Source organism: Mercenaria mercenaria, chromosome 2, assembly GCF_021730395.1.
Source record: "Mercenaria mercenaria strain notata chromosome 2, MADL_Memer_1, whole genome shotgun sequence".
In the NCBI taxonomy this organism is placed as follows: Eukaryota; Metazoa; Mollusca; class Bivalvia; order Venerida; family Veneridae; genus Mercenaria; species Mercenaria mercenaria.
Genome location: NC_069362.1, coordinates 107,238,091 through 107,252,832, shown reverse-complemented (window position 1 = coordinate 107,252,832; position 14,742 = coordinate 107,238,091). Strand labels below are relative to the sequence as shown.

The window sequence follows — 14,742 nt, the reverse complement described above, 5'->3', positions numbered from 1 at the left end:
CAGTAGGTCAAATAATAGAAAAACCTTGTGACCTCTCTAGAGGCCATTTTTCATGGATCTTATGAAAGTTGGTCGAATGTTCATCTTGATGATATCTAGGTCAAGTTCGAAACTGGGTCACGTGCCGTCAAAAACTAGGTCAGTAGGTCAAATAATAGAAAAACCTTGTGACCTCTCTAGAGGCCATATTTTTCATGGGATCTGTATGAAAGTTGGTCTGAATGTTCATCTTGATGATATCTAGGTCAAGTTTCGAAACGTGGTCATCGTGCGTCAAAAACTAGGTCAGTAGGTCTAAAAATAGAAAAACCTTGTGACCTCTCTAGAGGCCATACTTTGAATGGATCTCCATAAAAATTGGTCAGAATGTTCATCTTGATGATATCTAGGTCAAGTTCGAAAGTGGGTCACGTGCCTTCAAAAAGTAGGTCAGTAGGTCAAATAATGAAAAAACGTTGTGACCTCTCTAGAGGCCATATTTTTCAAGTATGAAAGTTGGTCTGAATGTTCATCTTGATGATATATAGGTCAAGTTTGAAACTTGGTCAACTGCAATCAAAAACTAGGTCATTAGGTCTTGAAATAGAAAAACCTTGTGACCTCTCTAGAGGCCATACCCTTGAATGGATCTTCATGAAAATTGATCAGAATGTTTACCTTGATGATATCAAGGTCAGGTTTGAAACTTGGTCACGTGCCTTAAAAAACTAGGTCAGTAGGTCAAATAATAGAAAAACCTTGTGACCTCTCTAGAGGCCATACTTTTCATGGGATCTGTATGAAAGTTGGTCTGAATGTTCATCTTGATGATATCTAGGTCAGGTTTGAAACTGGGTCAACTGCGGTCAAAAACTAGGTCAGTAGGTCTAAAATTAGAAAAATCTTTTGACCTCTCTAGAGGCCATATTTTTCAATGGATCTTCATGAAAATTGATCTGAATGTTCACCTTGATGATATCTAGGTCAGTTTCGAAATTGGGTCACATGTGGTCAAAAACTAGGCCAGTAGGTATAAAAATAGAAAAACCTTGTGACCTCTCTAGAAGCCATATTTTTCATGAGATCTTCATGAAAATTAGTGAGAATGTTCACCTTGATATCTAGGTAAAGTTGAAAACAGGGTCACGTACCTTTGGAAACTAGGTCAATAAGTCATATAATAGAAAAACCTTGTGACCTCTCTAGAGACCATATTTTTCAATGGATCTTCATGAAAATTGGTCAGAATTTTTATCTTGATAATATCTAGGTCAAGTTCAAAACTGGGTCACATGAGCTCAAAAACTAGGTCACTTTGTCAAATAATAGAAAAAACGACGTCGTACTCAAAACTGGGTCATGTGGGAAGAGGTGAGCGATTCAGGACCATCATGGTCCTCTTGTTTTTATTTTGAAGTGAACACTACAAAAGTCAATTAACAATGTTTGTAGATTGCCTTATACATTTGAGCCATGCCACGAGAAAACCAACATAGTGGCTTTGCAACCAGCATGGATCCAGACCAGAATGCGCATCCGCGCAGTCTGGTCAGGATCCATGCTGTTCGCTAATGGTTTCTCTAATTACAATAGGCTTTGAAAGGGAACAGCATGGATCCTGGCCAGACTGTGCGGATGTGCAGGCTGGTCTGGATCCATGCTGGTTGCAAAGCCACTGTGTTGGTTTTCTCATGGCACAGCTCATTTATGATGATGTCAAGTACCTACCAATGCCAGTGGTATGCTCGGTTATTGTGTTCACAAAACATATTTATATACAAAATGTACATGTGTCGCTCAACGCACCAAGTACATCACACCAACTGTGCAGTTGTGTAAATTAATTAAGATTGGCCTCATAGAAACAAGTAACAGGCAACCATCCCAAGATAGATCAAAATCTATGATTCAAAATTATATATAAAAAATTTAGCTTTTCCAATAATGTTGATGTCAATAGCTGTTAAGTTCTCAATTCTTGTGAAAAACTGACTACATGAGAAACCTTTTTCACCTGAATGTTGTTTGTTTATACCCTTTTTACATCTTTCCTCCCACTTACTTTTGATCACATTTTATAACACAGACTAATGCATCCCTTCTGTTGTTCTTTAAATTTGATAAATAGACAAAGTGCTGTGGTATAATTAGGCAATTGTTTCATAGAACATACAGTTAACTGCACTTTTTCTCTTCTTTTTCTATTAGAAAACAGAAGAAATAAATTTGTATGGAAGAGAAAAGAGCATAATCCGTACACCTGTGGTATGTGATTTGACAAAAACATTTTTTTTTCTGCAAACATACTAATAAATAATTAACTTTTGTCACTGGTGTTTTCACTTTTGTATTAATCTCATATCAGCAATCAATCTCTAATTTTTTCATAATCTTTATTTTGTCAGATACTAGTAGTTAACTGTTTGTAATCACAGTTTACATTTCATTTGCAAAGGACCTGGACGCAGACCAGGACCTAAGGTTATGAAGTTCAGACTGAAAACTAGTCTCAAAACACAAGCATCTGATTGGTTGATTTTAAGCTAAATCTAGAAACTGGCAAATGGCAAGTCTGCATCTTGAGTCTTGTCTCCTGATTTAGTTTTATATCCTTGAAAACAGTAGATTTGTGTGAATGAACATGTCCATGCAATTTCTTGGTAAATTTTATGTATAGCTAGTACATTAGACATACAAATCACCTTGTCGCTTAGAAATTCTTTGATAATACTATATAGCTCTTTCTAGGGTATTATTAGGTATTCTGGTCCCAGTTTCAGGAAAAAACTTATGTTTGTTAATTGACTTAGTACGTTAATTTGCTTATGAAAAGTAAAACCTTCAGTAAACATACTTTAGTCAATTAGCAAATGTAAGTATTTTCGTGAAATTGGGGCAAAAACATTGTGATGTAAAACAGGTTTACTTTTAAATTAAGTATTTACTTGAGTAGAAGTGATACCCTTGTTAGCTCACCTGAGCTTTTGCGAGTGCTAAATGTCCATCGTCAGACGTCTGTCGTCCGTCAATATTTTCTAAAAAAATCTTACTCTTGAAAACCACCCTACAGATTTACACCAAACTTCAAAGGAATGTTCCTTGGGTGGCCCTCTTTCAAAAGCATTCAAAAATTTGAATTCCACACAGAACTCTGGTTGCCACGGCAACCGAAAGGAAAAACTTGAAAGATATTCTTGTCCAAAACCGCAGGGCGTAGAACCTTGATTTTTGGCATGTGACATCATCTAATGGTCCTCTATGAAAATTGTTCAAATTATTCCCCTGGGGTGTAAAGAGGCCCCACCCTGGGAGTTCCAAGTTTTACATAGACTTATATAGGAAAAAACTTAAAAATTTTCTTGTCCAAAACTGCAAGGCATAGAGCCTTGATATTTGGCATGTGACATCATCTAATGGTCCTCTATGAAAATTTTGTTCAAATTATGCCCCTGGGGTGAAAAGAGGCCCCGCCCCTGGGATCCCAAGTTTTACATAGACTTATATAGGAAATTTTTTTAAAAATCTTTTTGCCTGAAATTGCAAGGCGTAGGCTTTTGATATTTGGTATGTTGCATTGCCTAGTGGTTCTCTACCAAAAAGTCAAATTATTTCCCTGGGGCGAAAAGAGGCCCTGCTGCTGCCCTTGGGGTCCCATGTTTTACATTCCTAAGTTTTACTTAAAATGGAAAAAAAATTAAAATCTTCTTGTCTGAAAGTTCAAGGCCTAGGCCTTTGATATTTGCTATGTAGCATTTCCTAGTGGATCTCTAACAAGATTGTTCAAATTTTGCCCCTGAGGTTAATAGGGGCCCCGCCCCGGGGATCACTTGTTATATGAGTTATATAGGAAAAAATACTTAAACATTATCAGATCATATTTCCTAGACTGTTTAATTATAATTATTAATTATGATGACCCAAGTGATAAGGGTCACCTAACTAGGACTTTGATCTACTGACCTGCATTCTTGTTTTTTTAAGATACAGCCTTGAAATTTGGATGACATGTACAGTTTTGCACACCGATCTTAAAACTGATTTTCGGTGACCATAAATTTGACCTACTGACCTACTTTCTTAATATTTTAGCATCATTTTAGCTCATATTACTCAGGTGAGCAATCCAGGGTCATCATGACCCTTTTGTTATAAATAAAAGTTGTATATTACAACACTGTCATATATTAAATAGATTTTTAACAATAATAAATAACAAGTGTCTGTTTTGCAGTGTTTTTCTTTGTTACCTGTTACATTTAATTTACCAGTCACTTCACTCTGGCCCTTACAACACACTGGCTTCAGCAAAAAAGTGCACTGGGTCGAAGGTTATAAAACTGAGTTTGGACATCAGTCTTAGAATTATGCCATGCCATTGGTCAATTTCTAATGTGTGGCAAGCAGCAACCAATCAAAACTGGATTTTGAGACTGGTCTCCAAACTTCGGCCCTGATTGTACTTTTGAAAGATGTTTTGTGATCTGGTTTGGTTGCCTTTGTGTAACAATGTTTGTCAGTGTTGAAACTGAGATTATTTTTTGTAGCAAGTTGACACCACCTTAGCGTAAATCTGCATGATATGTTCAGCTAATATGTTTTGTTTATTATACAGTCATGTACTTAACTTCTGTTCTGTATTGCTTTTTTGTATGAACATAACTTTGCTTCATTTTGCTTAAATTCTTATTTAAACTGCAGTTTATAAGTATATTTTATTTTTGTTGTATTATAAAAGATGTATATATATACAGTAACTATTCTCTCTGTTTTATTTGGTCTGTTAAAAATGAATTAAAGACTGAATTAATGCATTAAATAATATCAAATTTCAACACTAAGAATATTTGCCATTTCTTTCATCAAATTGACCATTATATTTTTTTAACTTTCAGAATGATGGAGCTCCACCACCAGCAAGTTACAAAAATGCTAAGAATGTAACACCAGTGAGTCCACCTGAAGATTTCCATGACAATACATTGAACCAGCCAACCCCTGACTCCTCCCCATTTGTAGATAACTCCGCCCCTCCAGTGATCCTACCAGTCAACAGCAGAACCTCACCACCAGCAAATAAAAGGGCCTCTCCAGTAAATAATCAAGCTTCTCCGATAAATAACACTGTGAGAGAGTCTCCTCCGTCAAACAATGGACTAGGATCATCTCCCTTGTTTGCAAAAGATACCCATAAAAAAACAGCAAAAGAAGCATTAGATGAGTGGTAGAGTTGAAAATACAAAATATACTTGTGATAATATTTTCTCTGTCTGTGATATAGTGATTTTATCTAGCTGAAATAGTATTTCCTGTTGTATGTTGAATTTTTAGTCTGCAGTATTTTGCTATTGTAACATATTGTAAATAGCTTGAAAAAACTGCTGAAACTAGCTTCAAACATTTAAGAAGTGACGTGGACAAGCTTTGAAACCTTTGAATTATGTTTTTTTTTACTTAAGGTGCTACACCCATAATGACAATAAGTCAATTTGGCTCCATGTGTCTTAAGTTCAGCTTTCCTTAGTTGGTAAGAAAAACTAAGTTCTAGAATGAATTATATTATCTGCAAGAAAATTCTGAAATAGCATAATTTTAGATCAGTACAATACCAGGAGAAATTGTTGATTGTCACTATGGCTCCACTACCTTAAAAAATATGTTATTATTTATATATAATGATATTACATTTTCATGGTTATAGCTATAGTAAGGTTATTCTAACAGTACCTTGATCTGCTATTTTCTATCCTGCTGGAGTGGATTGTGCCGATCCCATAAGGCTCTTGCACTCTGTGTGGTCCAGCCTGCCGAAATACATGACAGCTGAATGCATCATGGAAGACGAAGGTACTATGTTAATGACCCCCCTTTTTTAATACATAAACCTATTTCTAGTGTCATGTTATCAAGGATTGTTATAAATTTAGATAGATAATACTCAAAACTTGTTTGAAACTATGAACTTTCTGACGCATGGAACATCAAGACCCAATCACTATGTTATTTCTAAAGTTATATTTGACACCACGACTAAAGCAAGTAGTTCTACCATTGAATATTTTTCTGTATCTGGCAGGAGTTTTTATTTATTTTATTCAATTTTACAAGGTTTAGTTTTTGGTTGGACAAAAAGTTGTTTTAGTTCCAGAATGAAATATGTTAATTAAGAAATAATAAGGTCCCAATTTGGGTTATTCTACGATAAATCACACTTCGAAACTTGTTACTTTGATTCTAACCTGACATACTAGTATCAAAAATGGTTACTACTTTTTACGACTGTACTACGCACCAGAATTGTATGACGTCACTTCACGTGCATAGGTTATCACAAAATAACTGGTGACTGATGTTCTTCTATGTGTACAGAGGTTATATGCTGGTCGTGTTAGAATGACTATGAAAATACTCAAGAATAACATTTTTAAGTCATTAAGTTTTATGGTTTTTGCTTTATTTTATTTTGTTACTCTATCCTAAAGTTCATTTTGTTATTATGTTTGCCAAAAAATACAAATTTTAAGACTTTTGATCAATTATTTCTGATTATAATTTTAGTAGAAGGTTTATCTAGGATGCTATATTCAGCTCAAATAAACTTTGCCAGACCTAAATCCTTGCAAGGGACAGAGCATGATCCAGTCTGGTAAAACCCATGCAAGTTGAATACAACATCTTGAATGACCACTTTGTTATCATATTACTCCATGTACTTTAAAAGTATTTTACAAAAAAACAAACACTGTATCGCTATAGATGTTATAAATTGAATTTCTTTCATTGCTACTTCTTTGAAATATATCATTAATTCATTTTAAAATTTATGTTCCATTTACATGAGAATTATTGATCTGAAAGCATAATTACGGAAAATCAGTAAAAAAAGAATGTCACTTTGAGTGTTTTGCAATTTTAGGGTAAAGATGGTCATACCAGAGAATCTGTAAGGAACCGCTATCATTTTTGTTGTTGTTTCCCCCCCCCCATTTTATTTGAACTATTTATAGAACTTCAGGTCATGAATATTTACAAAATAAATCCAGACAGATGCTTGGTACAAATTTGGAATTTTCCATTTTTGTGATACGGATTTTTGTGTCCATCAGTTTGTTTTTTAGAATACAAGCCAATTGTTTACAACCAATTAATTACAGGTACATAATAATACCATTTTACATTATCAAATGATTATAGTATTAGTATGTCTAGAAACATACTGCATTAAAAAAGTAATTATATACTGTAGATCAAGTATTATTCGCAAGATTTATTTTCGCTAATATTTGCTTACAGAGCAACAGGCGCATTCAAAACTCTTACAAAAATTAAGAAATTTTATATCCAATATTATAATATGCTTGTTTCTGTTTAAAAAAAGACAATTGTATGCTAAAATGAAATTATGTTAACAGGCAATAACTTCGATGTTTTTGTTACGACCAAGAAAGAGCGTTACTATATTTTATCTTCTGTTTCAGATAAAGGGCATATTTATTAGAATCTAAATAATGTGTAGGTATAACCTCTTTCATGTATTGATAACATTACAATACAATTTTTCTATACACTATTTCTTAAGTTCAAACAACTGAAAAGCACCATTTCTGGCACAAATACATCTGTTGACTGTAATTGCAAAAAAAGAAGTGATGTAAAAATAAAATGCAATCTACAGTTTTATGTGATTATCATTTACACAAGAAATATCTTGCAGAATGAATTTTGTTTGTTGAGAATTTGTTTTTAAAGTTTTATATTTATGTCATGTTACATGTTTTTGATATTTTTTTTTATTTTTTGTTAAAATTAAGAAATTAATAAGATTAAAATTAAACTTGACACATTTTGAAATAGTTTTGAAGCTAAACTTCAAGATTATACTTAAAGAATTTGATGAGGAAAAAATCAAATAGGATGATTTTTTTTTGGCATGTAACGATCCAAATAATATTTTAAATAAAAGTATTGATATTTTATTGTCTGTGCTATAAAAGTTAGGTGAAATTTGCATGTAAGTTTGTTAACTTTTTTGAAGAGCAAAGAATTTCTGTAAAAATGTCTGTTCTCATTTTTTAATTTGTTTCTTTATGTTTTAACTTTTTTGTTACTTTACTTTTACATGTTCTTGCATGAACGATCATGCGTCACTTTATTGTTTTGAGCTGGACTCAAACATACCTATTTATATAGTCTATATATCTATAAAAGCTACCCTCTTGAATAGAAAAATCTACTCATTTACAAAGAATAAGTTTTATCTATATCTGACTTTCGTCTTTTGCAGTTCATAGATGTACATAAAACATGGATGCAGTTGTACTTTATTGATACAGTATTTGAATATTGATAAACCGTCCAGTTTGTATAAATAGTTTTAAAAGTTTTACAGTTTTTAAGTTTTGCATTGTGAAGATACTGCAATAAAACAAGAGAAATTAAATATCTGTTCTGTTTTCTTTTTAGCCCCATGTGGTTCTGGGACGATCTTAGTATGAAAAGAATTGGAACCACTGCCTTACCCTTGCATAATCGTAAGAGGCAAAATAAAGTTAGCACCGCTTAGTTCAATATGGATAGCAGGGCCGTGAGTTCGATCCCCAAGTTGGTTGTATATTCTCCTTGACGATTTGATGAAAGACATTGTGTCTGAATTCAGTCGTCCTTATTTGTGAAATTGGCAGTTACTTGCGGAGAATAGGTTTTTACTGGTACATAACTGAAACACTTGAAACATTACGTTAACTTAGAATTAATGTGGCCACATAATCTGTGACAGAGGAATAAATACACAGACTCATTTGGTATGTCAAATTTATACATTAACTTCCAGTTTCGCACATTCAACTTTTATTGAAAACTACTTCTTTAGTGACACGGGGAGTAAAATCCATGTGAGGAAGCCATCCAGCAGGTTTACTGAAGGTTGGTGGTTCTACCTAAAAAGTACTACCTTAACGCGGCTTTGAAATTTTCCCAAACTGTCTTGTGTTTCGACACCGTACGAGACCATAAACGTATTTTTTGTCTCTTGCTCTTTCTGTTCAGTTTCCCCACATATCAATATACTCTTCTTGACTGGAAAAAATGTTACCGTTTCCGCTTAGTAAAGGGTAGCAGGCCTAAATTTTTTCTAAAAAACCGTATTTCTCACTGTTACATTTTAGGGGTAATTATTATATAGTATCTTATCATCGACATATTTGTGTTCAAAGCCATTTTCAGTTGTTTCCAGATCGGCCAAATTTTGTTATGGATCTGCAAAATAATATGTTAATGGCCATAGTATAATCACAGAAACAAAAGTGGGCTAGGTTCTTTTCAACAGTTTCTGTGGTAACGTGATACGATATACGTTATATAAATTGCCGCTGAAAGGATAATTGCTTTGAATACGAATCTTCAGGTATACTAATAAATCTTTAAGGGGGCTTTACGTAAAAATTTTCTTTTTAAATTAAAACAAAATCAAACAAGAGGGCCGAGATGGCTCTAGGTCACTCATCTGAGAAACACACCGTAACAGTGTAAACATGTTTGATCTAGTGATTTCATGGAAACAAATATTCTGGTCAATTTTCATTAAGATTGGACCAACAATGTGGTCTCTTAAGTTTAAAAAAGTATTTTCTTTGATATGACCTAGTAACCTAGTTATTGACCCTAGATGACCCGTATTCAAACTTGACCTATACTTGACAAAGGCAATCATTCTGATTAAATTTCATGAAGATCAATTAAAAAATACAGCCTCTATCGCATACACAAAGTTTTTCTTTGATTTGACCTAGTGACCTTCATTTTTACCCCAGATGACTCATATTCGAACCCAACTTAGATTTCATCAAGGCAATCATTCTGACCAAATGTCATGAAGATTAATTGAAAAATACAGCCTCTATTGCATACATGATGTTTTTCTTTGATTTGACATAGTGACCTAGTTTTGACCTCAGATGACCCATATTCGAAGCCGACCTAGATTTCATCAAGGCAATCATTCTGACCAAATGTCATGCAGATTAATTAAAAAATACAGCCTCTATTGCATACACAATGTTTTTCTTTGATTTGACCTAGTGACCTAGTTTTTTTTATCCCAGATGACCCATATTCTAACTCCACCTAGAGTTCATCAAGGCAATCACTCTGACCAAAGTTCATGAAGATCAATTAGAAAATACAGCCTCTATCGCATACACAAGCTAAATGTTGATAGACAGACAGACGCCGGACATCGAGCAATCACAATAACTTACCTGAGCAGGTGAGCTAAAAATCGTCCTTAAAATTTTAGTATAAATCTTTTAACAATTAGTGTTTACAAAGCTATAAAAGCACTTTTAAACAATATACCTTTACACTACAACATAACATTGTTTGTTTTACTTAAATTCTATAACGTATAATGTAACTGTACATCTAATTAAACATTTAACAGTTACACAAAGAACGTATTTAATTTTACGAGATATTAAAAGACGTTGTAGGTACGTACTGAGAGTATAATATACTGTCTAAAGGCTAGGATTAGGCTTAACCTAGGGTTAATAGTGTACATTCAAGTATGTATACATTCAATGTGGGAGAATTTACGCTGACTATTGATATTTAGACCAACTCACGATAAATTGTTTTTTGCCTATCGATAAAAATAGGTCCTATCAAATTTATATTCAAAATATCATTAAGTCCAGGATAAAACTCAAACAGGTGATTCGTTTTTGCTCAGAAATCATAATTTCAGCTTCAATTGAAATTTTGGTGTCCAATCATAAAGATTTTTTGTCAAATAAGGCCACTTTTTATGATCCGATCGTGCCTTCTATCTTCATTCATATTGTTTATACGAAAGTACACTCTCTGCTCTTTCTACATAAAAGCATAATTAAGTGAATATAAGGGTTGATTTTCAAATACTATTTTTATCACCATCTGTATTCATAATTATTTAAAACAAAATGGTACGTATTAAAAGCCTATACTAATCGCGCACATAACGTCACATACGATTTTCACTCGTGTAGTTTAAATGCACAAGCACTATCAGTACTGTACATGTATTCACATAAAATATGTAATGACATGAACTTATATCATTGAACACTAACACAGTTTCAATGCATGGAGTTTCATACGATTACATCAGTATTCACATAAAGTATGTAATAAAATGAAATGAAATTACACAACACTAACACGCCTTTTGTCTCAAAATACGATTACAGTATACACATAAAACATGAAATGACATGAAATTATACAACACTAACACACCTTTTGTCTCAAAATACGATTACATCAGTATTCACATAAAACAGGTAATGACAAGAAATTATACAACACTAACACGCTTTTTGTCTCAAAATACGATTACAGTATTCATATAAAACATGAAATGACAAGAAATTATACAACACTAACACACCTTTTGTCTCAAAATACGATTACATTAGTATTCACATAAAAAATGTAATGACATGAAATTATACAACACTAACACACCTTTTGTCTCAAAATACGATTACATCAGTATTCACATAAAATATGTAATGACAAGAATTTATACAACACTAACACACCTTTTGTCTCAAAATTTCAATACATATAGTCCAATACGATTACTTTCAAGAATTAGATATTGATATTACATGTACTGGTAGTTTACATATTAAAAGTAGTTATAGCTAGACCTATCACAGGCGTGACGAATAATACCCCCAAAATACGGCATTGTCACAGAAGTATGGCAATTATAAAAAATAAATGGTCATAAGAAGGTGCAATTTAAGTTGTTTAATTTGAAGGTGAAAAACTGAAACGAGTGTTTCTGAAAGAGCCTAGTGTTATAACTAGACAATGGTTTCAGTTATTATAGCATAAGTGGTTGCCGTGCAGAGATTTCATAAACATCCGACCATTAGTTTAAAAGAACGTACCTGGACAAGCGTAAAAGCGTCGTGGTTGATAACTATGTGAAAAAATGTGGATTGTAGCCAATGTCAATCTGACTAAAGTACAACTACAATTAACGCTACGCACATAGGATCTGAAGACGTGCTATTGATAGCCTCGTTCTGACAACCCTTCCGCTAGCCAATCAGAGCCTTACTTACAACATTTTGTATGTGAAAGTAGAAGTTTATGAAAAATCTATATTTAGCCTTGGTTTTTCATATTTACATATCTTATGACGACCACATCGCGACTACACCCTCGTTGTTTTGAGAGAAATCATATGTCACGGTATGGACTTGGTCACGTATGGTGTCAGACAGCCGGTTAGCTCGTTGAAACAAGTGGTCTGATTAGTTCAAATAAAAATAGATTTGAGAAAATAACAAGAGATCACACAGTGATCTTGGCGCCCACCATTGAGCCATTTTTGAATGTTCCAAATTTCAAGACTAGCTCAAGGTCACAATCAAGGTCAAATTTCACTTCAGTACACAACACTGTGCATGTGGTCCATGCATGTGATCCAAATTTGAAAGCTGTAGCTTGAGAAATGTGAAAGTATGTCACTAGATCAATTTCATGGTCAAGGTTCATTTCGGTATACAAAACTATGCATGTGCTTCAAATTTGGAGGATGTAGCTTGAGAAATGTGAAAGTAGGTACTAGGTAAAAATCAATGTCAAATTTCAATTCAAAACACAAAAATATGCATGTGGTCCAAATTTGAAGCCTGTAGCTTCAGAAATGTGAAAAAAGTAGGTCACTAGGTCAATGTCAAGGTTAAAGTTTTTTTTCGGTGCACAAAACTATGCATGTGATCCAAATTTGAAGGCTGTAGCTTGAGAAATGTGAAATTAGGTCACTAGGTCAATATCAAGATCAAAGTTCATTTCGGTACACAAAATGGTCCTTGTGTGACCCTCTACCAAGATTGTTCAAATTATTCGGATTTGTCAAAAAACATCGCGGCCAGGAGGCATGGCCATAAATGATCTCTGGGTAGCCCATGTGGTCCAAATTTGAAGGCTGTAGCTTGAGAAATGTGAAAGTAGGTCACTAGGTCAAAATCAAGGTCAAATTTCATTTCTGAACACAAAACTATGCATGTGGTCCAAATTTGAAGCCTGTGCTCTTGAGAGTTTACCATCTAACTATGAGGCCTGTACTGGTTCTTCCCAGGAAAGACGGCTTCGCGTATTGGTACTATACACCGGGGACGTTAAAGAACTAGACTGTCTATTCGCAAATAACTTAGGCTAAGTTAGCCGGATAGGTCTGTATCTAAAAAGGATTTTTTTTCTCTATCTGTTCTTTGAGCTTTGTCTCACTAGCAGATGATGAATTTCTTGCCCTGTATGGTTGCGTCTGCTACATGTAAAGCGCCTTTGAACGTGTTTATCATACCAAAACTTATTTAAACCTGTCAATCCTTTCATGAGTTATTTCCGCAATGAAAACCAACGGACAATCTCACTCCTATATACCCGCCCAAACCGCACCCTCCCACCCCAATTCGTTTGTGGGGATATAAAGCGTAAAAACAATTGTTTGTTTCCGGTATCCCGACCTACCCTAAATTTTTGGCCAGACCCTAAATGTTTTATGGCCTATGAGAATATTTTGTTCAACTTTTTAACAAAAAATTGCAAAACTGCACTTTTATGCTTTAAACATGCTCAGTGATGTTAAAAATCAAATTGTTGATGCTCCAAAGGCATAACCCCCTTGTTAATTTCGTATTCATTTTTTGACACAAAAATATTTTCTGAAGTCTCCCTTAATAAAAAACAATTCCAAAAAAAAAAAATTCCGACCTACCTACCCTAATTTATTTTGAGCATGTTACCGGAAACAAAGAATTTTTTTAGGCCTAACTACAAAATAGAACAAGCCACTTTTATTTATTACAAGCGTGTCGGCTAGATTAGCCCTCCTCAGGACACACAATTAACATAATAAAGGAAATGAATTCAGTGTCAAACGACGTCAAAACTGATGGAGAAATTATAAATAGGTTTATTCTATACCTATTTTATCTATCCAAGCGTACAATATATTACGGTATTTGGATGCACGTGCGTACAAAAATCCTGTATTTTCTGTATTTGGACGCACGCGCGTACAAAAACATCCTGTATTTTCTGTATTTGGACGGTTCAACAGTCCCATGTTAAAAGCCCGAAACGCGTGAAAATGTTCCGAATGTAAATCGAATGAAGTAGGCACTGTATGTACAGAGTTTGATTATGCGTCTTGAAATCTGGATTTAATTTGAGTTTTTTTTTTGTTTACAACACACAAAAACGATTCAAGGGATAACAAAGCTATCTGATTTAGATATCAAAACGTTCGTTAATAATAAAAAAAACTTAAAACTACAGACAAAAGGATCATCAGATGTTGGAATATTTGAAAAGTCGCTAAAAGAAGCCGTTCCGGACGAAACCTAGAAATTGGTATCAGCCCTGACTGCCTGAATAGCTACCTCAGCAGTTTTTATTTAACGGTTAAGAAACAAAATGGAGAAGATTATGAATGGCAACGGACGGGCGATCAGCGTCCAAAACATGTCTGCTCTATAATTCAGTTTTCGTCGGATCTTCACCAAACTTACTGACAATGTCTGTGGGCATTATATCTCGGCCAATTTCGATAACCAGCCAAATTGTAACAGGCACTCTTTTATTATAGTCCTTGAATAACTCGAAAAACGGGGAATTTAGCCTTGTCCGCATTTTTAAGTCGAACAGTTTTCATCCGATCTTCACCAAACTTGCTGACAATGTTTGTGGGCGTATATCTTAGCATAG

General features: G+C 34.1%; 1 protein-coding gene across 8 annotated transcripts in view; it reads left to right on the top strand.

The window, feature by feature from the left end:
- LOC123564843 (transmembrane channel-like protein 7) overlaps positions 1-8,406 on the top strand; it is a 43,548-nt gene extending 35,142 nt beyond the window's left edge. For 6 of the 8 annotated variants that reach the window (XM_053537458.1, XM_053537460.1, XM_053537457.1 and 3 more), the window contains exons 17-18: positions 2,188-2,244; positions 4,872-8,404. In XM_053537458.1, the coding sequence (XP_053393433.1) occupies positions 2,188-2,244; positions 4,872-5,204 (390 nt within the window). In that variant the 3' untranslated portion in view covers positions 5,205-8,404. Of the gene's footprint in view, positions 1-2,187; positions 2,245-4,871 lie in introns of all 8 variants that reach the window. The other 2 variants (XM_053537464.1, XM_053537463.1) reach the window with 2 other exon arrangements.
- Positions 8,407-14,742: the final 6,336 nt, after the last annotated feature.